The 25,818-nt window shown below is 58.7% G+C and overlaps 1 protein-coding gene and 1 long non-coding RNA gene across 3 annotated transcripts in view; one reads left to right on the top strand and one right to left on the bottom strand.

Annotated features, from left to right (window-relative positions):
- Positions 1-1,828: 1,828 nt before the first annotated feature.
- LOC142243054 (uncharacterized) lies at positions 1,829-18,224 on the bottom strand. The gene is made up of 2 exons (XR_012724298.1): positions 17,699-18,224; positions 1,829-2,475 (listed from the first exon to the last, which is right to left on the bottom strand). It is a non-coding gene; the product is annotated as an uncharacterized LOC142243054 (long non-coding RNA).
- Positions 18,225-18,299: 75 nt separating this feature from the next.
- The window catches only part of SEH1L (SEH1 like nucleoporin), a 71,875-nt gene continuing 64,356 nt past the window's right edge, over positions 18,300-25,818 (top strand). Inside the window, exons 1-2 of one of the 2 annotated variants that reach the window (XM_075314586.1) lie at positions 18,300-18,519; positions 21,340-21,390. In XM_075314586.1, coding sequence (XP_075170701.1) covers positions 18,409-18,519; positions 21,340-21,390 — 162 coding nt within the window. In that variant the 5' untranslated portion in view covers positions 18,300-18,408. The remainder of the gene's footprint in view (positions 18,520-21,339; positions 21,391-25,818) is intronic. The other variant, XM_075314587.1, reaches the window with a different exon arrangement.

Consider the following 25,818-nt stretch of genomic DNA (forward strand, 5'->3'; position numbering starts at 1 on the left):
CCACCGCGGGTGTAGCGACAGTGACTTCACGGGTTCTTCAAAGTTTATTGAGAACTCCGATGAACCCATGACGTTACTGCCGCGACCCCCACAGTAGCGCGGGTGTCATCAGGATGTCATCTGAGTTCATTGTGAACTCTGATTAACCTGTGACATCACTGCCGCGCCCGCACACATACTGCTGACCTGAATAACCTGAGCTCACCTTATGAGATGAAGGTCATCAAACAGAAGCATCCACAGCAGTGTGTGTGTGAGTACTCTCACAACCAATGAGGAATGTTCGGTTCTCCATTGAGTGTGACAGCAGTATTGACGTGACCGCCCCCAATTGGCTTTCGGCAGACCAGGATTAGGGCTTTGATAGAGAAATAAATTGGAAAAGAGGGTGTCTTTTGTCTTTATTTATTGAATGATTTTCTCTTTTATGTCTTTCCAGGTTTGCTTTTGGGGAATGTCGTGGGACCTCACCATAGATTACGGTAGAACTGTTTTTTATTTATAAAAATCAAATAAATTGGTGAATGAGGTCTGAGTCGAAGGTTTTTTGTTCAAATAAAGTTTGTTATTCTCCTTTCATCTACTGGATTAGTAGTAGGGGTGTATGCTGGAGATGGCGTCAACCCCACAAATATTACCCAGTTTGCCATTGCACCAAAGCAACGGGAAAAGCCAGGTCCAGCACCACAATTGCTGCATCTAATTGATGTGCCACTTCTCGGGCGTCTGTGGGCTGCTATTGTTAGGCTGGAAAGGGCCAAATAACCATGGCCCTTTCCACCCTAAGAATATCATCCCCCAGTTGTCTGCTGTACCATGGCTGTTTTTTTAGTAAAAATAGAGGGGACCACACGTAATTTTTTTTAATCTAAAAATGTAAAGAATAAGCGTGGGATCCCCTCTATTTTTCATAACCAGCCAAGGTACTGCAAAGAGCTGAGGATTTCAGCCTACAGCTGCTGCTGTTCCTGTGCTGGATATGAAAGTTGGGGGGACCCCACTTTTTTTTTTTAAATTAAAAAATAAAAATGGTGTAAAAATGCTGGTCAAGCTAACTATCTCTAGAACACTATTCTATAAGCTCTATTTATCTTCCTATATCTTTAATTTTTCAGGCTTTCCACATTAAACAAAAAAAAAAAAACAAAAAAAAAAAAAACAAAACCAAAAAACATTCATTTCAGTATCTTACTTTTTTTTTTACCGGTACCACACGGACAACCATACTGGTACGTGTGGCTTGCACCTGTTTAAACACGGACATCTGAAAGGGGCCTTATAGATACCCATCTACTGTATGTACTATCATTTTGAGTTGCTGCAAATTATGATGTTCTCCTCAGCGGCTAAAAATACTTCTCAAAATTTCTAAGAAGTATTGTTACCCCTCTGTAAAATATGTAGTGTCACCTCTGCCAGAGCCCGTCCTATGGAACAGTGGTGGCAACAGCTTCAGACGCTCAGCAAAAAGCAACTTACGTCCCTTTAAATTTAAAGAAAAAAAAAAAAAAAAAAAAAAACGTTTCGCCCCATATGACCGGAATCAGGCGGTGTGAGCCTCATGGAGTTATGTTGCCACCAAAGGAGGGAAACACGGTGAAACAGGACTGGGGCCTAATAAATGGGGGGCGTGAGAGAGGATCAGGGGTCTGCTAAAGACAGAAAATAAATTGTCAGCGAGATCTGATCAGTTTACTGTGGGTCTACATGTGAGGACAGATGTTTTGGAAACTACCTACAACACTGTGACCGCAGCCCGACCGGCAGTGACTGCTCACTAATGTCACACCGAGCTTTATCATTATAGAAATGAACATTCAGCCCAAACTTCTAGAACAGTTTTATTAAAATAAGTATATCAATTAAAAATACAGATATAAATTACAGTGAATAAACCAATCCTGACAGACTGGTACAGAGGGGAGCGGACCCTGCCCTCAGGGGCTTACAGTCTACAGGGTAAAGGGGAGGAGACAGAAGGTCGGGGATACAAATATATAACACTGACAGACGGGTACAGAGGGGCGCAGACCCTGCTCTCGGGGGGGGGGTTACAGTCTACAGGGTAATGGGGAGGAGACAGAAGGTCGGGGATACAAATATATAACACTGACAGACGGGTACAGAGGGGCGCAGACCCTGCTCTCGGGGGGGGTTACAGTCTACAGGGTAATTAGGGAGGGGGAGACAGAAGGTCGGGGATACAAATATACACTGTAACAATCAACTTTACAAATTAATACGTAGAATAAAGCCATGTTGGACATTGGCAACAATGAAAGAAAAAAAATCTTTTGTATCGGAGTCCCGTGCGTTTTAGGTGTAAAAATTGTATTTCTCCATTTACCATAAAAATCCTCTTGTTGAATACATTGGAGGACACCGGAGGATGATGTGCATTAGACCACACTGTTCTCTCAGTCTCTAAGGTGGGACGACGGGGGGCAATTACACCCAGATGCCAGTAGTCACAAACTGTGTTAGAAAAACAAAGGGAGAAGATTAATAGCACACCTCCCACAAAGTGCAACACGGCCCCCTGCCCAGCACGAGCCCCCCCACGTGCAGCCTCCCTCCCCCTGCAAGCTCGGCCCCCACGTGCAGCCTCTTTCCCCCTGCAAGCTCCACCCCCAACGTGCAGCCTCCCTCCCCCTGCAAACTCCACCCCCCAACGTGCAGCCTCTCTCCCCCTGCAAGCTCCCCCCCCCCAACGTGCAGCCTCTCTCCCCCTGCAAGCTCCCCCCCCCCAACGTGCAGCCTCTTTCCCCCTGCAAGCTCCCCCCCCCCCCCCAACGTGCAGCCTCTTCCCCCCTGCAAGCTCCCCCCCCCCAACATGCAGCCTCTTCCCCCCTGCAAGCTCCCCCCCCCCAACATGCAGCCTCTCTCCCCCTGCATCCTCCCCCCCCAACGTGCAGCCTCTTCCCCCCTGCAAGCTCCCCCCCCAACGTGCAGCCTCTTCCCCCCTGCAAGCTCCCCCCCCCAACGTGCAGCCTCTCTCCCCCTGCATCCTCCCCCCCCAACGTGCAGCCTCTCCCCCCCACCCAACGTGCAGCCTCTCTCCCTGCGAGCCCCACCCAACACACACACGGCCCCACACACACACGGCCCCACACACACTGCCCCCCACACACCACACACACACTGCCCCACACACACACACACCCACACACACACACACACACTGCCCCACACACACACACACCCACACACACACTGCCCCACACACACACACACACACACACACTGCCCCACACACACACACACACACACTGCCCCACACACACACACACCCACACACACACTGCCCCACACACACACACACACACACACACTGCCCCCACACACACACACACACACACTGCCCCACACACACACACACCCACACACACACTGCCCCACACACACACACACACACACACACTGCCCCACACACACACACACACTGCCCCACACACACACACACACTGCCCCACACACACACACACACTGCCCCACACACACACACACACTGCCCCACACACACACACACACTGCCCCACACACACACACACACTGCCCCACACACACACACACACTGCCCCACACACACACACACACTGCCCCACACACACACACACACGGCCCCACACACACACGGCCCCACACACACACGGCCCCACACACACACGGCCCCACACACACACGGCCCCACACACACACACACACGGCCACACACTGCCCCACACACACACACACTGCCCCACACACACACACTGCCCCCACCCACACACACACGGCCCACACACACACACGGCCACACTGCCCACACACACACACACTGCCCCACACACACACACACTGCCCCACACACACACACACTGCCCCACACACACCACACACTGCCCACCACACACACACTGCCCACACACACACACACTGCCCCACACACACACACTGCCCCACACACACACACAGCACAGCCCCACACACACAGCACACACACACACTGCCCCACACACACACACACACACTGCCCCACACACACACACACACACTGCCCCACACACACACACACACTGCCCCACACACACACACACACTGCCCCACACACACACACACTGCCCCACACACACACACACACTGCCCCACACACACACACACACACTGCCCCACACACACCCCACACACACACTGCCCCCACACACACACACGGCCCCACACACAACACTGCCCCACACAACACTGCCCACACACACACACGGCCCCACACACACACACACGGCCCCACACACACACACACTGCCCCACACACACACGGCACACACACACGGCCCCACACACACACACGGCCCCACACACACACACGGCCCCACACACACACACGGCCCACACACACACTCGGCCCCACACACACACACGGCCCCACAACACACACACGCCACACACACACGGCCCCCACACACACACACACACGGCCCCACACACACACACACCACACACATGCCCCACACACACGGCCCCACACACACACACACGGCCCCCACACACACACACACACGGCCCCCACACACACACACACGGCCCCACACACACACACGGCCCCCACACACACACACACACGGCCCCACACACACACACACACACACGGCCCCACACACACACACACGGCCCCACACACACACACACGGCCCCACACACACACACACACGGCCCACACACACACACACGGCCCCCACACACACACACACGGCCCCACACACACACACCGGCCCCACACACACACACACACGGCCCCACACACACACGGCACACACACACGGCCCCACAGGCCCACACACACACGGCCACACACACACGGCCACACACACACGGCCCCACACACGCACACAGGCCCCACACGGCCCCACACACACACACACGGCCCCACACACACACACACACGGCCCCACACACACACACGGCCCCCACACACACACACACTGGCCCCACACACACACACACACGGCCCACACACACACACGGCCCACACACACACACACACGGCCCCACACACACACACACACGGCCACACACACACGGCCACACGGCCCCACACACACACGGCCACACACACACGGCCACACACACACGGCCCCACACACACGGCCACACACACACGGCCACACACGGCCCCACACGGCCCCACACACACACACACGGCCCCACACACACACACACACACGGCCCCACACACACACACGGCCCCACACACACACACACGGCCCCACACACACACACGGCCCACACACACACACGGCCCCACACACACACACGGCCCCACACACACACACGGCCCCACACACACACACACGGCCCCACACACACACACGGCCCCACACACACACACGGCCCCACACACACACACGGCCCCACACACACACACGGCCCCACACACACACACGGCCCCACACACACACACGGCCCCACACACACACACGGCCCCACACACACACACACACACACACACGGCCCCACACACACACACACACACACACGGCCCCACACACACACACACACGGCCCCCACACACACGGCCCCACACACACGGCCCCACACACACGGCCCCACACACACGGCCCCACACACACGGCCCCCACACACACGGCCCCACACACACACACACACACGGCCCCACACGGCCCCACACACACACACACACACACGGCCCCACACACACACGGCCCCACACACACACACACGGCCCCACACACACACGGCCCCACACACACACACACGGCCCCACACACACACACACGGCCCCACACACACACACACGGCCCCACACACACACACACGGCCCCACACACACACACACACACACACACTGCCCCACACACACACACACACACACACACTGCCCCACACACACACACACACACACACACACACACTGCCCCACACACACACACACTGCCCCACACACACACTGCCCCACACACACACACACACACTGCCCCACACACACACACGGCCCCACACACACACACACACACACACACACACACACGGCCCCACACACACACACACACGGCCCCACACACACACACACACACACACACACACAATGGCCCCACACACACACACACACATGGCCCCACACACACACACACGGCCCCACACACACACGGCCCCACACACACACACACACGGCCCCACACACACACACACACGGCCCCACACACACACTGCCCCACACACACACTGCCCCACACACACACTGCCCCACACACACACACACACACACGGCCCCACACACACACACACACGGCCCCACACACACACACACACGGCCCCACACACACACACACACACACACACACACACACACACACAATGGCCCCACACACACACACACACATGGCCCCACACACACACACACGGCCCCACACACACACACACACGGCCCCACACACACACACGGCCCCACACACACACTGCCCCACACACACACTGCCCCACACACACACTGCCCCACACACACACACACACACAGCCCCACACACACACACACACACACACACTGCCCCACACACACACACACACACACACACACACTGCCCCACACACACACACACTGCCCCACACACACACTGCCCCACACACACACACACACACTGCCACACACACACACACACACACACACACACACACACACGGCCCCACACACACACACACACGGCCCCACACACACACACACACACACACACACACACACACACAATGGCCCCACACACACACACACACATGGCCCCACACACACACACACACGGCCCCACACACACACGGCCCCACACACACACACACACGGCCACACACACACACACGGCCCCACACACACACACGGCCCCACACACACGGCCCCACACACACACACGGCCCCACACACACACTGCCCCACACACACACTGCCCCACACACACACACACACACAGCCCCACACACACACACACACACAGCCCCACACACACACACACACACAGCCCCACACACACACACACACAGCCCCACACACACACACACGGCCCCACACACACACACACGGCCCCACACACACACACACGGCCCCACACACACACACACACGGCCCCACACACACACACACACACGGCCCCACACACACACACACACGGCCCCACACACACACACACACGGCCCCACACACACACACACACACACATGGCCCCACACACACACACACACATGGCCCCACACACACACACATGGCCCCACACACACACACATGGCCCCACACACACACACACGGCCCCACACACACACGGCCCCACACACACACGGCCCCACACACACACACACACACGGCCCCACACACACACACACACACTGCCCCACACACACACACACACACTGCCCCACACACACACACACACACACAGCCCCACACACACACACACACACAGCCCCACACACACACACACACACGGCCCCACACACACACACGGCCCCACACACACACACGGCCCCACACACACACACGGCCCCACACACACACACGGCCCCACACACACACGGCCCCACACACACACACACACACGGCCCCACACACACACACACACACGGCCCCACACACACACGGCCCCACACACACACACACACACACACGGCCCCACACACACACACGGCCCCACACACACACACACACACACACACACGGCCCCACACACACACACGGCCCCACACACACACACACACGGCCCCACACACACACACACACGGCCCCCACACACACACACACACGGCCCCACACACACACACACACACGGCCCCACACACACACACACACGGCCCCACACACACACACACACGGCCCCACACACACACACATGGCCCCACACACACACACACACACACATGGCCCCACACACACACACACACACACATGGCCCCACACACACACACACACATGGCCCCACACACACACACACACATGGCCCCACACACACACACACACATGGCCCCACACACACACACACACATGGCCCCACACACACACACACACATGGCCCCACACACACACACACACACATGGCCCCACACACACACACACACACATGGCCCCACACACACACACACATGGCCCCACACACACACACACACACACGGCCCCACACACACACACACACGGCCCCACACACACACACACACGGCCCCACACACACACACGGCCCCACACACACACACACACACACGGCCCCACACACACACACACACACATGGCCCCACACACACACACACACACGGCCCCACACACACACACACACGGCCCCACACACACACACACACGGCCCCACACACACACACACACGGCCCCACACACACACACACACGGCCCCACACACACACACACACGGCCCCACACACACACACACACGGCCCCACACACACACACACGGCCCCACACACACACACACGGCCCCACACACACACACGGCCCCACACACACACACGGCCCCACACACACACACGGCCCCACACACACACACGGCCCCACACACACACACGGCCCCACACACACACACGGCCCCACACACACACACACACACACACACGGCCCCACACACACGGCCCCACACACACACGGCCCCACACACACACACACACACACACACACACACACACGGCCCCACACACACACACACACGGCCCCACACACACACACACACGGCCCCACACACACACACACACACACACACGGCCCCACACACACACACACACACACACACACACACGGCCCCACACACACACACACACGGCCACACACACACGGCCACACACACACACGGCCCCACACACACACGGCCCCACACACACACGGCCCCACACACACACGGCCCCACACACACACGGCCCCACACACACACGGCCCCACACACACACGGCCCCACACACACACGGCCCCACACACACACGGCCCCACACACACACGGCCCCACACACACACGGCCCCACACACACACGGCCCCACACACACACGGCCCCACACACACACGGCCCCACACACACGGCCCCACACACACGGCCCCACACACACGGCCCCACACACACACACACACGGCCCCACACACACACACACACACACACACACACACACGGCCCCACACACACACACACACACACACACACACACACACACACACACACACGGCCCCACACACACACACACACGGCCCCACACACACACACACACGGCCCCACACACACACACACACGGCCACACACACACACACACACACGGCCCCACACACACACACACGGCCCCACACACACACACACGGCCCCACACACACACACACGGCCCCACACACACACACACGGCCCCACACACACACACACACACGGCCCCACACACACACACACACGGCCCCACACACACACACACACACGGCCCCACACACACACACACACGGCCCCACACACACACACACACACGGCCCCACACACACACACACACACGGCCCCACACACACACACACACACACGGCCCCACACACACACACACACACACGGCCCCACACACACACACACACACGGCCCCACACACACGGCCCCACACACACGGCCCCACACACACGGCCCCACACACACACACACGGCCCCACACACACACACACGGCCCCACACACACACACACACGGCCCCACACACACACACACACGGCCCCACACACACACACACGGCCCCACACACACACACACACGGCCCCACACACACACCCACACACGGCCCCACACACACACACCCACACACGGCCCCACACACACACCCACACACGGCCCCACACACACACCCACACACACACACACCCCCACACACACACACCCCCCACACACACACCCACACACGGCCCCACACACGGCCCCACACACACACGGCCCCACACACACACGGCCCCACACACACACCCACACACGGCCCCACACACGGCCCCACACACACACCCACACACACACCCACACACACACCCACACACGGCCCCACACACCCACACACGGCCCCACACACACACACACGGCCCCACACACACACACACGGCCCCACACACACACACACGGCCCCACACACACACACACGGCCCCACACACACACACACGGCCCCACACACACACACACGGCCCCACACACACACACACGGCCCCACACACACACACACGGCCCCACACACACACACACACGGCCCCACACACACACACACACGGCCCCACACACACACACACACGGCCCCACACACACACACACACACACACGGCCCCACACACACACACGGCCCCACACACACACACACACAGGGCCCCCCTTTGCCCCCACCAAACGTGCAGCGTCACCCCCTGCCCAGTGCGCCCCCAAGAGAGAGACTGCACGTCGGGGGGGGGGGGGGCTCGCAGGGAGAGAGAGGCTGCACGTCGGGGGGGGGGGGGGGGGGGGGCTCGCAGGGAGAGAGGCTGCACGTCGGGCGGGGGGGGCTCGCAGGGAGAGAGAGACTGCACGTCGGGGGGGGGGCTCGCAGGGAGAGAGAGGCTGCACGTCGGGGGGGGTGGCTCGCAGGGAGAGAGAGGCTGCACGTCGGGGGGGGGCTCGCAGGGAGAGAGGCCCCGCGAGAGCCCCCACAACACGCACCACTGCCCCGCGAGAGCCCCCACAACACGCACCACTGCCCCGCGAGAGCCCCCACAACACGCACCACTGCCCCGCGAGAGCCCCCACAACACGCACCACTGCCCCGCGAGAGCCCCCACAACACGCACCACTGCCCCGCGAGAGCCCCCACAACACGCACCACTGCCCCGCGAGAGCCCCCACAACACGCACCACTGCCCCGCGAGAGCCCCCACAACACGCACCACTGCCCCGCGAGAGCCCCCACAACACGCACCACTGCCCCGCGAGAGCCCCCACAACACGCACCACTGCCCCGCGAGAGCCCCCACAACACGCACCACTGCCCCGCGAGAGCCCCCACAACACGCACCACTGCCCCGCGAGAGCCCCCACAACACGCACCACTGCCCCGCGAGAGCCCCCACAACACGCACCACTGCCCCGCGAGAGCCCCCACAACACGCACCACTGCCCCGCGAGAGCCCCCACAACACGCACCACTGCCCCGCGAGAGCCCCCACAACACACACCAATGCCCCGCGAGAGCGCACAACAACACACACCAATGCCCCGCGAGAGCGCACAACAACAAGCACCACTGCCCCGCGAGAGCGCACAACAACAAGCAGAACTGCCCCGCGAGAGCCCACAACAACACGCACCACTGCCCAGCGAGAACCCCCCAAACGTGCAGCGTCGCCCTCCGCGAGCCCCCCCCCCCTTAAACATGCAGCGTCACCCCCTGGCCACTGCGATTCCCCCAAACATGCAGCGTCACCCCCTAGCCACTGCGAGCCCCCCAAACATGCAGCGTCACCCCCTGGCCACTGCGAGCCCCCCAAACGTGCAGCGTCACCCCCTGGCCACTGCGAGCCCACCAAACGTGCAGCGTCACCCCCTGGCCACTGCGAGCCCCCCAAACATGCAGCGTCACCCCCTGGCCACTGCGAGCCCCCCAAGCGTGCAGCGTCGCCCCCTGCCCAGTGCCAGCCCCCCCAAACGTGCAGCGTCGCACCCTGCCCAGTGCCAGCCCCCCCCAAACGTGAAGCGTCGCCCCCTGGCCACTGCAAGCCCCCCAAACATGCAGCGTCACCCCCTGGCCACTGCGAGCCCCCCCAAACGTGCAGCGTCGCACCGCGGCCAGTGCGAGCCCCCCCAAACGTGCAGCGTCGCCCCCCGGCCAGTGCGTGCCCCCCCAAACGTGCAGCGTCGCCCCCCGGCCAGTGCGAGCCCCCCCAAACGTGCAGCATCATCCCCCTGCCCAGTGCGATCCCCCTTAAAACGTGCAGCGTCGCCCCCTGCCCAGTGCGATCCCCCCCAAACGTGCAGCATCGCCCCCTGCCCAGTACGAGCCCCCCCAAACGTGCAGCGTCACCCCCTGCCCAGTGCGAGCCCCCAAACATTCAGCGTCGTCCCGTGCTCAGTGCGAACCCCCCCAAAACCTGCAGCTTCGTCCCCTGCGATCCCCCCCCCAAACGTGCAGCATCGCCCCCGGCCAGTGCGAGCCCCCCCAAACGTGCAGCGTCACCAACCCGGCCAGTGCCATCCCCCCAAACGTGCAGCGTCGCCCCCCGGCCAGTGCGAGCCCCCCCAAACGTGCAGCGTCGCACCGCGGCCAGTGCGAGCCCCCCCCAAACGTGCAGCGTCGCCCCCCGGCCAGTGCGAGCCCCCCCAAACGTGCAGCATCACCAACCCGGCCAGTGCCATCCCCCCAAACGTGCAGCATCGCCCCCCGGCCAGTGCGAGCCCCCCCCAAACGTGCAGCGTCGCCCCCCGGCCAGTGCGAGCCCCCCCAAACGTGCAGCGTCGCCCCCCGGCCAGTGCGAGCCACCCCAAACGTGCAGCGTCACCCCCTGCCCAGTGCGAGCCCCCAAACATTCAGCGTCGTCCCGTGCTCAGTGCGAACCCCCCCAAAACCTGCAGCTTCGTCCCCTGCGATCCCCCCCCCAAACGTGCAGCATCGCCCCCGGCCAGTGCGAGCCCCCCCAAACGTGCAGCGTCACCAACCCGGCCAGTGCCATCCCCCCAAACGTGCAGCGTCGCCCCCCGGCCAGTGCGAGCCCCCCCAAACGTGCAGCGTCGCACCGCGGCCAGTGCGAGCCCCCCCCAAACGTGCAGCGTCGCCCCCCGGCCAGTGCGAGCCCCCCCAAACGTGCAGCATCACCAACCCGGCCAGTGCCATCCCCCCAAACGTGCAGCATCGCCCCCCGGCCAGTGCGAGCCCCCCCCAAACGTGCAGCGTCGCCCCCCGGCCAGTGCGAGCCCCCCCAAACGTGCAGCGTCGCCCCCCGGCCAGTGCGAGCCCCCCCAAACGTGCAGCATCATCCCCCCGGCCAGTGCGAGCCTCCCCAAATGTACAGCGTCATCCCCCCGGCCAGTGCGAGCCCCCCCAAACGTACAGCGTCATCCCCCCGGCCAGTGCGAGCCCCCCCAAACGTACAGCATCATCACCCCGGCCAGTGCGAGCCCCCCCAAACGTGCAGCGTCGCCCCCCGGCCATTGCGAGCCACCCCAAACGTGCAGCGTCGCCCCCCCCGGCTAGTGCGAGCACCCCCAAACGTACAGCGTCATCCCCCCGGGCAATGCGAGCCACCCCAAACTTGCAGCGTATCCCCCCGGCCAGTGCGAGCCCCCCAAACATGCAGCCTCCCCCCCTGGCCAGTGCGAGCCCCCCAAACTTGCAGCCTCACCCCCCGGCCAGTGCGAGCCCCCCCCAAACGTGCAGCATCATCCCCCCGGCCAGTGCGAGCCTCCCCAAATGTACAGTGTCTTCCCCCCGGCTAGTGCGAGCCCCCCCAAACGTACAGCGTCATCCCCCCGGCCAGTGCGAGCCCCCCCAAACGTGCAGCGTCGCCCCCCGGCCAGTGCGAGCCACCCCAAACGTGCAGCGTCGCCCCCCGGCCAGTGCCATCCCCCCCAAACGTGCAGCGTCGCCCCCCGGCTAGTGCGAACCCCTCCAAACGTACAGCGTCATCCACCCGGCCAGTGCGAGCCCCCCCAAACGTACAGCATCATCCCCCCGGCCAGTGTGAGCCCCCCCCAAACGTGCAGCGTCGCCCCCCGGCCAGTGCGAGCCCCCCCAAACGTACAGCATCATCCCCCCGGCCAGTGCGAGCTCCCCAAACGTGCAGCGTCGCACCGCGGCCAGTGCGAGTCCCCCCAAACGTGCAGCGTCCCCCCCCGGCCAGTGCGAGCCCCACCAAACGTGCAGCGTCACCAGCCCGGCCAGTGCCATCCCCCCAAACGTGCAGCGTCGCCCCCCGGCCAGTGCGAGCCCCCCCAAACGTGCAGCGTCGCCCCCCGGCCAGTGCGAGCCACCCCAAACGTGCAGCGTCGCCCCCCCCGGCTAGTGCGAGCACCCCCAAACGTACAGCGTCATCCCCCCGGGCAATGCGAGCCACCCCAAACTTGCAGCGTATCCCCCCGGCCAGTGCGAGCCCCCCCAAACATGCAGCCTCCCCCCCTGGCCAGTGCGAGCCCCCCAAACATGCAGCCTCCCCCCCTGGCCAGTGCGAGCCCCCCAAACATGCAGCCTCACCCCCCGGCCAGTGCGAGCCCCCCCCCCCCCAAACGTGCAGCATCATCCCCCCGGCCAGTGCGAGCCTCCCCAAATGTACAGTGTCTTCCCCCCGGCTAGTGCGAGCCCCCCCAAACGTACAGCGTCATCCCCCCGGCCAGTGCGAGCCCCCCCAAACGTGCAGCGTCGCCCCCCGGCCAGTGCGAGCCACCCCAAACGTGCAGCGTCGCCCCCCGGCCAGTGCCATCCCCCCCAAACGTGCAGCGTCGCCCCCCGGCTAGTGCGAACCCCTCCAAACGTACAGCGTCATCCACCCGGCCAGTGCGAGCCCCCCCAAACGTACAGCATCATCCCCCCGGCCAGTGTGAGCCCCCCCCAAACGTGCAGCGTCGCCCCCCGGCCAGTGCGAGCCCCCCCAAACGTACAGCATCATCCCCCCGGCCAGTGCGAGCTCCCCAAACGTGCAGCGTCGCACCGCGGCCAGTGCGAGTCCCCCCAAACGTGCAGCGTCCCCCCCCGGCCAATGCGAGCCCCACCAAACGTGCAGCGTCACCAACCCGGCCAGTGCCATCCCCCCAAACGTGCAGCGTCGCCCCCCGGCCAGTGCGAGCCCCCCCAAACGTGCAGCGTCGCCCCCCGGCCAGTGCGAGCCCCCCCAAACGTGCAGCGTCGCCCCCCGGCCAGTGCGAGCCCCCCGGCCAGTGCGAGCCCCCCCAAACGTGCAGCGTTGCCCCCCGGCCAGTGCCATCCCCCCCAAACGTGCAGCGTCGCACCCCGGCCAGTGCGAGCCCCCCCAAACGTGCAGCGTCGCACCCCGGCCAGTGCGAGCCCCCCCCAAACGTGCAGCGTCGCACCGCGGCCAGTGCGAGGCCCCCGAAACGTGCAGCATCGCCCCCGGCCAGTGGGAGCCCCCCCCAAACGTGCAGCATCATCCCCCCGGCCACTGCGAGCCTCCCCAAATGTACATTGTCTTCCCCCCGGCCAGTGCGAGCCCCCCCAAAACGTACAGCGTCATCCCCCCGGCCAGTGCGAGCCCCCCCAAAACGTACAGCGTCATACCCCCGGCCAGTGCGAGCCCCCCCAAACGTGCAGCGTCGCCCCCCGGCCAGTGCGAGCCACCCCAAACGTGCAGCGTCGCCCCCCCCGGCCAGTGCCATCCCCCCCAAACGTGCAGCGTCGCCCCCCGGCTAGTGCGAACCCCTCCAAACGTACAGCGTCATCCACCCGGCCAGTGCGAGCCCCCCCAAACGTACAGCATCATCCCCCCGGCCAGTGTGAGCCCCCCCCAAACGTGCAGCGTCGCCCCCCGGCCAGTGCGAGCCCCCCCAAACGTACAGCATCATCCCCCCGGCCAGTGCGAGCTCCCCAAACGTGCAGCGTCGCACCGCGGCCAGTGCGAGCCCCCCCAAACGTGCAGCATCGCCCCCCGGCCAGTGCGAGCCCCCCCCAAACGTGCAGCGTCGCCCCCCGGCCAGTGCGAGCCCCCACAAACGTGCAGCATCACCAACCCGGCCGGTGCCATCCCCCCAAACGTGCAGCGTCGCCCCCCGGCCAGTGCGAGCCCCCCCAAACGTGCAGCGTCGCCCCCCGGCCAGTGCGAGCCCCCCTAAACGTACAGCATCATCCCCCCGGCCAGTGTGAGCCCCCCAAACGTGCAGCGTCGCACCGCGGCCAGTGCGAGCCCCCCAAACGTGCAGCGTCGCACCGCGGCCAGTGCGAGCCCCCCCAAACGTGCAGCGTCGCACCGCGGCCAGTGCGAGCCCCCCCAAACGTGCAGCGTCACCAACCCGGCCAGTGCCATCCCCCCAAACGTGCAGCGTCGCCCCCCGGCCAGTGCGAGCCCCCCCAAACGTGCAGCGTCGCACCGCGGCCAGTGCGAGCCCCCCAAACGTGCAGCGTCGCACCGCGGCCAGTGCGAGCCCCCCCAAACGTGCAGCGTCACCAACCCGGCCAGTGCCATCCCCCCAAACGTGCAGCGTCGCCCCCCGGCCAGTGCGAGCCCCCCCAAACGTGCAGCGTCGCACCGCGGCCAGTGCGATCCCCCCCAAACGTGCAGCGTCGCACCGCGGCCAGTGCGATCCCCCCCAAACGTGCAGCATCGCCCCCCGGCCAGTGCGAGCCCCCCCAAACGTGCAGCGTCGCCCCCCGGCCAGTGCGAGCCCCCCCCAAACGTGCAGCGTCACCAACCCGGCCAGTGCCATCCCCCCAAACGTGCAGCGTCGCCCCCCGGCCAGTGCGAGCCACCCCAGACGTGCAGCGTCGCCCCCCGGCCAGTGCGAGCCACCCCAGACGTGCAGCATCATCCCCCCGGCCAGTGCGAGCCCCCCCAAAACGTACAGGGTCTTCCCCCCGGCCAGTGCGAGCCCCCCCAAACGTGCAGCGTCGCCCCCCGGCCAGTGCGAGCCACCCCAAACGTGCAGCGTCGCCCCCCCGGCCAGTGCCATCCCCCCCAAACGTGCAGCGTCGCCCCCCGGCTAGTGCGAACCCCTCCAAACGTACAGCGTCATCCACCCTGCCAGTGCGAGCCCCCCCAAACGTACAGCGTCATCCACCCGGCCAGTGCGAGCCCCCCCAAACGTACAGCGTCATCCCCCCGGCCAGTGTGAGCCCCCCCAAACGTGCAGCGTCGCCCCCCGGCCAGTGCGAGCCCCCCCAAACGTACAGCATCACCCCCCCGGCCAGTGCGAGCTCCCCAAACGTGCAGCGTCGCACCGCGGCCAGTGCGAGCCCCCCCAAACGTGCAGCGTCGCACCGCGGCCAGTGCGAGCCCCCCCAAACGTGCAGCATCGCCCCCCGGCCAGTGCGAGCCCCCCCCAAACGTGCAGCGTCGCCCCCCGGCCAGTGCGAGCCCCCCCCAAACGTGCAGCGTCGCCCCCCGGCCAGTGCGAGCCCCCCCAAACGTGCAGCATCACCAACCCGGCCAGTGCCATCCCCCCAAACGTGCAGCGTCGCCCCCTGGCCAGTGCGAGCCCCCCCCAAACGTGCAGCGTCGCCCCCCGGCCAGTGCGAGCCCCCCTAAACGTACAGCATCATCCCCCCGGCCAGTGTGAGCCCCCCCAAACGTGCAGCGTCGCACCGCGGCCAGTGCGAGCCCCCCAAACGTGCAGCGTCGCACCGCGGCCAGTGCGAGCCCCCCCAAACGTGCAGCGTCACCAACCCGGCCAGTGCCATCCCCCCAAACGTGCAGCGTCGCCCCCCGGCCAGTGCAAGCCCCCCCAAACGTGCAGCGTCGCACCGCGGCCAGTGCGATCCCCCCCAAACGTGCAGCGTCGCACCGCGGCCAGTGCGAGCCCCCCCAAACGTGCAGCATCGCCCCCCGGCCAGTGCGAGCCCCCCCAAACGTGCAGCGTCACCAACCCGGCCAGTGCCATCCCCCCAAACGTGCAGCGTCGCCCCCCGGCCAGTGCGAGCCACCCCAAACGTGCAGCGTCGCCCCCCGGCCAGTGCCATCCCCCCCCAAACGTGCAGCGTCGCACCCCGGCCAGTGCAAGCCCCCCCAAACGTACAGTATCATCCCCTGCTCCGTGTAATCCCCCATAAGACACTTACCTTATTGAAGCCTGAGACATACACGAGCTGCAGCCCCCAACACAGACAGGAGACACTGCTCTGTGCCCCCAACATCCAGGCTGAGACCCCAGAGCTATAACTAATGAGGAAACGCTGACTCTTCTCCACCTCAGGGTCAGGATCCTCCTCTCTGCACTGAGGAGCCCGAGCACTGCCGCTTCCCGCCCACAGATCTGCACGGCACTGAGGAGGCCCCGCCCCTTCCGGTGACATCATGATTTCATGAAATCACTCCTCCCACCTCAAAAAATCAACTCCGATCTAGCCTCTACCCAGCTGGTAGTGTCCCCAGTGCCCACAGTGCGCTCGGACAACACTGCCATCTAGCGGTCTGAGACAGAACTAATACTACTGCTCAAGCCCCGGTGTAGGTCGAGCCCGGCTCCCACCACAGTAAACCTCCCGGTACCGGCCTGCAACACGAACACTATAGTAGAGCTGGTATTATTTGGCTAAGAAGCGGTATATGAGGAAACACGGTCAGTGCGCGTGCGCGCTCTTTCAGTTTCTCTCACGGAACTGGACATGTGACCTGGCCTTAATATCACGTGATTGCTTGTAGCTGGCAAAGGCGTAAAGGGCGGCTAGGTTTGGCACATGCGCAGTGAATAGTTGGCGGATTTTTGTAGAACGTGAGCTCAGGCTTCTCGTGACGTCAGCAGCACTTGGTGGTGTCTGCAGTGGTCGGCATGTTCGTGGCGCGGAGTATCTCGGCAGATCACAGAGATCTCATCCATGATGTCTCTTTCGATTTTCATGGTCGGAGAATGGCTACTTGTTCCAGTGATCAGAGCGTGAAAGTGAGTGCGGGGCCTGCAGGGGGCAGCATGTAGTGCGGGGCTCGTCACGTGTCACATGGGTGAGGAGCAGGTCCGGCCATGTACACACGGCGCTGAGTGTGACTGGTGCTGTCACCGCCAATATTCCTGCAGCTCCCACCTTTATAACCCCCTGCCCACCCTCTTTTATTTCTGCTTCTCACCACCTTTATTTCTGCTGTCCCCCTTTCTTCTTTCTGCCCTACTTTATTACCCCCACCCCCTTTTATTTCTGCCCTCCCCTTTTATTCTTTCTGCCCTCCCCTTTTATTCTTTCTGCCCTCCCCTTTTATTCTTTCTGCCCTCCCCTTTTATTCTTTCTGCCCTCCCCTTTTATTCTTTCTGCCCTCCCCTTTTATTCTTTCTGCCCTCCCCTTTTATTCTTTCTGCCCTCCCCTTTTATTCTTTCTGCCCTTCTTTCTTACCCAACACCCTCTCTAGTCCTCCTGCCCCACCGCCTTTTATTTCTGCTGCCCTCCTTTTGTTCTTTCTGCCTCCCCCTTTCTTCTTTCCTTCTTGCTTTTATTACCCCACCACCCTCTTTTATTCCCGCTGCCCTCACAGGTATATGACTGACCGCAGCCTTTTCTGGCTGGATTGTCAGACATTGTCATATTCATTGCTTTGTATACACTTTATAAAAACGTATTTATAAGGGGTTCAATACTGACCTTACTCCTAACGTGCCACTCCTGCCATGTCCCCACCTCAGTGATTGCCTGCAGCGGTCTGCACTCCCTTAAGCACAGTGATGGGGTGAGGACCCAGGCAGGCTTAGGTTCTGCTCCCTGGCAACCCCACAGTGGTGATTACCGCTGCAGATAGCGTTGTGACAAAAGGTGCCTGGAAACAAAGCCTGATATTTGCACCAACAATATGGCCGAGCTGCCAGTCTCTGACCCCAGGTCCAGGCACTTACAATGGATAGGATTTTGTAGCATGTATAAGGCCCTGTGCGCACACTGCGTTTTTACCCTTGGGTTTTTTTGCGTTTTTGCTGCAGAAATTTCTTGAGAAAATGGTTGTAACCTTTCTGCAGACATTCCCCAGCAAAAACTATGGAAAAAAAACCCCTGCTGTGCGCACACTGCGTTTTTTTTCTCAAGAAAATTATTTCTGTAGATTTTCTTGAGAAAAAGAATGAGCACGTCACTTCTTTTCTGCAGGTAGCTGCGTTATTTCACTCCATTGACTGTCATGTAATCATGCAGGCTGACTGCAGATTTATGGATTTAGACTGGATCAACCCTTTAATATGCCACTGCTTGCTGTTGGCGTCTGTTCTGTGCTATATCTGCTGTCTGCTCTCTTATGGGCTCATTCTCCAGCTCATCTCTCTATATATTTTATTTAATAAAATACATGCAATTTAATTAAGCACATAGCTGAACATTATTATTATAACGCCATTTATTCCATGGTGTTTTACATGTGGAAAAGGGTATACATAATAAACAACAAGGACAATAATCATAAACAATACAAGGCATGGACTGGTACAGGAGGAGAGAGGATCCTGCCCATGAAGACTAAGGCTATGTGCACACGTTGCGTACAGTCACTGCAGAACTTTCTGCAGCGATCTGAAGAGCACATGTGCGCTTCAAATCGCTGCAGAAAATGTCCGTAGTGAAAAAAATCCAGTTCCATGTGCTCTTCCCCTCCCATAGACAGAGCAGGGGCTGCCGCTAAAGCGCACGGAAGAAGTGACATGTCACTTCTTAGAACGCGCGCTTCGGGCAGCAGCCGAAGCGCTGCGCTCTAATACGCCACGTGCACACGGCTCCTGCATAATCTTCATAGATTATGCAGGGGACGCAGGACGCATGCAGTTAGGCTGCGCTGCAAAGCGCAGCGTAACTGCATGTAATTACGCAACGTGCGCACATAGCCTAACAGTCTACAAGGGATGGGTGAGGATACAGTAGGTGAGGGAAGAGCTGGACATGCAGTGGTATAGTGGAATGAGGGGAATGGGTGAGGATACAGTAGGTGAGGGTAGAACTGGTCATGTAGCAGAATGGTGAAACGAGGGGAATGGGTGAGGATATGTGAGGGTAGAGCTGGACATGCAGCGGTATAGTAGAACGAGGGGGATGGGTGAGGGTACGGTTGGTGAGGGTAGAGCTGGTCATGTAGCAGAATAGTGGAATGAGGCAGATGGGTGGGAGTACGGTTGGTGAGGGTAGAGCTGGTCATGCAGCGGTATATGAACATGCCTGTAGATTCACACATCACGAACCATGGGCAGTATGACACCCGGACAGGCTCTTACAAAGAAATCTGTTTTAGGCCGGGTTCATACGAGCGTACTTCACAGTCCGTGCAAGGACCACAATGCCCAGGCTAACTGCAGCTCTCACCAACTTAGTCTCATGTGTCTATTGGACTATGAGTTCTTGTCAGAAGGTACTCTGTCAGTCCGGGCATTGTGTTCTGTCTATGGACTGAGAAATAGCCTCTTGTGAATGCAGCCTTACTAATACTTTTACATGGAGTCAGGTATAGAGGGACCAGCTCTCCAGCTTCTTCCTGCCTCGTTCCGACAGGTCTGTTATTTGTGTATGGAAGGGGTAAAAATGTGGCAATCTGTGCGGGTCCCAGGGGTCAGACCCCACTGACCTAGCACTTAACACCTATGTAGTTGGCACAGGATAAATGTCTTGTATTGTAGTACACCAGTGAAGCATACTCCTATGATGTGTTGTGAGGCACAATACGATTACATTACAGATGGAAATGTTCTAGGAGCCTCCAGAATTCGGCTGCTTCAGATTAACATCTTCACTTCTTCTATCGCAGGTGTGGGACAAAAGTGAAAATGGTGACTGGCATTGTACTGCAAGTTGGAAGGTAGGACGTGTTCTTCTTTCATATATATATATATATATATATATATATATAATTATATTATATTTCTTGTAATTATTGGCATGGCTAATATTACACGGCCTTTTTTCGATAAAGGAGTGACTTTAAGAGCAGGGGCAGACGGACAAAACATCAGATCGCACTCGGAACAATGTTTGTCTGTGGGGCTGCTCACCTGTCAGATTTTTTTTTTTTTTCCTCATACACTGTCCGAGAAAAAAAACGCTGCATGTCCGAGTATTATGGGATATTTTGATCACACTCAGCAAATCCATTAGTGCATAGAAAACATCGGACTGCACTCGGACGCATTCTGAATGCAGTCTGATTTCCATATATCACAGAATGGAGAAGATAGAGATGTCCTCCATCTTTTCTTACATTGTGCTTGGATTCTCTAATCCAAGGGCATTGTTTGGAGTGTACTATGCAGACACTGTGATCTTACTGTGATCAAAGTGTCATCTGTATAATTGGCCTGATTCTCTTGGATGAGAGAATATATTAGTCTCTCCCTATGCTGCCCTAATAGTCACATTTAATATGCTTTCTGTGATATAAATTAATGAATCATGAGTATACTATGATTAGAAGGGCTGTCCGCCCTCGGAGTACTCTGTGACTGCAGATGTGTGGATACTCACAATGCGCGCACTGTCATCATAGGTCGGGAGTGGGCAGTCGTGTGAAGGCAAATTTATGCGCTTTGCATACGTCCCGCCATATTACGACTAGACTGTATCCAGCCTTCCTCAATTCACTTATATTGAGCGAGGCCTGTGCAGGTTTAGTCTGCATGTGACCGCTTGTATGAAAATCACATTCTTGCTGTCATATACCCGTCAGTTCCGGGCACCGCACATAGAGTGAGTGAATCTATGTGCTCCACTATTGCTATGCACATAAAAACAATTTGGTGATTGGTTAACATTTTCTTTGTGAAGAATCGTGAAAGCCATCCAACCACGCCAAGGTGTATCATGGTTAGACACTTAGGTGTCATTCATACATCAGTCTTTCACGTACTTGTGCTCTGTGTGTTTTCACACATAGCACTTGTATTTGTGATGGTCTATGAGGTTTTCACATGTCAGGGAGGTTTTTTTGCGGACCAAGCCGTCCTTGAAAAATCTCGGTGACATAGTAGTGTTGGCTCAAACTTGTCAATAAAATTCTATGGGTCACTGACAAATTTTTTTTTTCCATCAATGAAAAAACTGATTTAAAATCTGACAGAAATCACCGGTAAACTTTGTCCATTTTTTCAGCTTTTTCGGCTTTGGAAGATGCACTGTATATTACATTACAAGTCAGTTTAAAGTCTCAAAAGTTGCCCCAACTTCTTTTGGAATATTTTGACGTTATTTTTTTCTTAAACCGATAGTATTTTCAATGTTCAATGAAGTGGATCAAAAAAGTCATGGAAATCTTAAGAAACGTTTACAAACCCCGCCAGCAGCCAGAAAAATCCCTTCAAAAATGACCAGAAAAAGATGACGCAAGATGCTTCAGGGAAAAAAAACATGGTGCGGTGACCGGAGCCTGTAGACTTCATGTGCACATAGCCTGATATTAAAAGATCTCGTCCGATGTCTGTGCCGGAGTGTTGTCTCTGGGTGAGATATACGAGCAGCTGCCAGGCATATCGGGAAACATTTTTTCTAAACCCTTACTTCCCCACTGGATTGCAACTGTCCAGAAATTCCAGGACAGTCCATAAAAATAGGAGCCTTTTTTTTTTTTTTTTTTTCCCTTTTTCTTCCTCTCTAAGCTGAATCACTGTATACAGATTATGTTTAATGCATTTTGCTGTGAATGTACCGGATGTCTTGATATCAGAGGTACAGCCTGAAGGTATCGATCACTTATAGACATAATGATTTATTATGACTTTCCAATATGTCCATAAAATATATTGCCTGCCCGTGATTTTTTAGTAAGCCGCCAGAAAAAAAAAATAAAAAGTGAAATTGGCAGCCCTGCTAAGGTCCAACCCTGACATATCACAATGTTGATAGATGCAATCGAATAAGGGCGAGATTCCCTGATAAATGGCCCGTCTTCAGGGTTGTAACGGTGAGTTGGATGATTAATATGGTGCATCTTTTTCAGAAGTTTCGTTTTCCATTTCACAGTGGTGAGACATTAATAAATCTGTGTTTTAAAGGGGTTAATACGGTAATATAAAACTTTGCCCAGAGAACTAGATATGTAATAATTAATAAACGCAGCGATACTGTTTTACTGGCACCCACCAGGATCCAGCACTGGCCTCTGTGTGTTCTGCATGGAGACAGGTAGTAGTGACGTCACCATTCCACCAGCCTCCATATCGTCGTCAGTAGTGATTAGCTGCAGCGGTCAGGTGACTTGAGCAGCATGTAATTGAATGTTATATGTTGACATGGTGCTTGATGTCACCTAACCACTGCAGCCAGTCACAGGCAGCAAGGTCCAGTGACTGGTGATATGGTGACATCACTATTTCCTGTCTTTGCTCAGAATTCAGAGCGGCCTGTGCTGGAGTAAGGTGGGTGCCGATAGAGAGTATGATTGAGTTTACTTTTTATATATGCAATCCCCTGGGACAACCCCTTTCTTTATCGTTCCTTTATGGGAGACCCAGACCATGGGTGTATAGCTAGCGACCTCCGGAGGACACACAAAGCACTACACTCAAACGTGTAGCTCCTCCCTCCGGGCTATATACACCCCCTGGATGACAATCTACCCAGTTCAACGCTTTGTGTTTCAGGAGGATACACACACTTTTATTTCCTCATATTTTTTTCAATTTTATTTTAATTTTTTAAAGATTTGGAAGAAAAGCGGGTCCAGTCTGGACTCCCGGCATGTCCCTTCACGCTCCACTCTGCGGGGTGCTGTTAAGGTTGATCTTCATAAGGCTGGAGCCTTCACATGCCGTGCTCCTTCGCATCCTCTGTCGAGGCTCTGTTTGAAGTGGGAGCCAACACGGTCCTCTCTGCTTGCAGGAGGCCGGCTCCATCCACAGCCCTGTCTGGTCCCTGCTGGAAGGAGCGTTAACCCCATTCAGGGACATGGCCCTGCGTCTCAAAGCTAAGTATTGAGACGTTTTTTCAGGGGTCCCGGGTGCTTTTATTATGGGGGCAGTATGTGCTTTAGCGTTACTGTTAATTTCGGCCGGTTCTGGGAATTTCCCATGAGAACCGCGCCGACGGTGCCTGCTCGTCGGCCGCACTTTAAAATCTAGGCCCCGGCTTCAGTTTGGGCCTAGTTTCGTTTTTGGCTTCTGCTGTATGTTTTGCATACAGCGCCGCCCACCGCCCGGCCAGCAGAGGGGAGGGCACTCCTCTCTAAGGAGATGTCCCCTCCCCTGTCTACCCCCCTGTATCTCTGTGCTTCTGTTTTCCCGCTCCTGGGCTTATACACGCCCCCCCTCCTTCTCCCAGCGCCATTTTATCAGCGTTTTTATCACTGAGAAGCGCTGGATGCTGCAGCTGCATACTTTTTGGAAAGCTGTCACTTTACAGGGGAGCGGTGAAATCCGGAGGACACAGAGAGCAGGGCTGGTAAGCCACAACCTATGGTTGTGGATTTTTATACACTCAGGCTTTCTACAGGAGTGTGTTTTGGCTGCAGAGCTTCCTCCACAGCAGCATGTCTGTCACTAGGAGCAAGGCTGCAAACATGTATGCTATATGCACTGCTTGCAAGCTAATTCTGCCAGAGCCTAGCACGTACCCACATTGTGATAACTGTGCTAATATGGTTGTGTCTCAGCCTGGAGCCTCCTCAGGGGTCCCTCAGGCTGCTTCGGTCCCGGTGGCTGAACCCCCGGCTTGGGTAGCATCCTTTTCACAGGCTCTTTCCAAGTCGTTTGCCGATTCCATGGGGCAGCTGTCCCAGACGCTGCTGTCTATGCATCAGCCTCCCTCTCAGGGTGTCTCTGCGGCTCCGAGCTCTGCAGAGCCCTCAGAGCATGTCCTAGGACCCCGTCCCCCTAAACGGAGACGCACGGACCCTTCTCCTTCCTCGTCTTACGGCTCTGATTCACAAGCCGAGGTGCAGGGCGAGGAGGATTCCTTTACTGTGGGCTCAGACGCTGCCTCTATGTACCCCATTGATTTGTCTGAGGGTGATGCGGACGTTAGTGACTTGATTGCGTCCATTAACTCCGTACTGAACCTCAACCCACAGGAGTCAGAGGATCAACCCTCTCTGGTAGAGGTACACCAGTTTACCTCTCCTAAGAAACCTAGGAGTATGTTTTTTAACCACTCCAGCTTTCAGACCACTGTTAACAAGCCTAGGGCCTGTCCTGACAAACGTTTTCCGAAACGTAGTTCAGATGACCGTTTCCACCGGAGGTGGTTAAGGACTGGGCCCAGTCCCCAAAGGTGGACCCTCCAGTGTCCAGAATCTCAGCCC

Source organism: Anomaloglossus baeobatrachus, chromosome 6 (genome assembly GCF_048569485.1).
Source record: "Anomaloglossus baeobatrachus isolate aAnoBae1 chromosome 6, aAnoBae1.hap1, whole genome shotgun sequence".
Taxonomy (NCBI): domain Eukaryota; kingdom Metazoa; phylum Chordata; class Amphibia; order Anura; family Aromobatidae; genus Anomaloglossus; species Anomaloglossus baeobatrachus.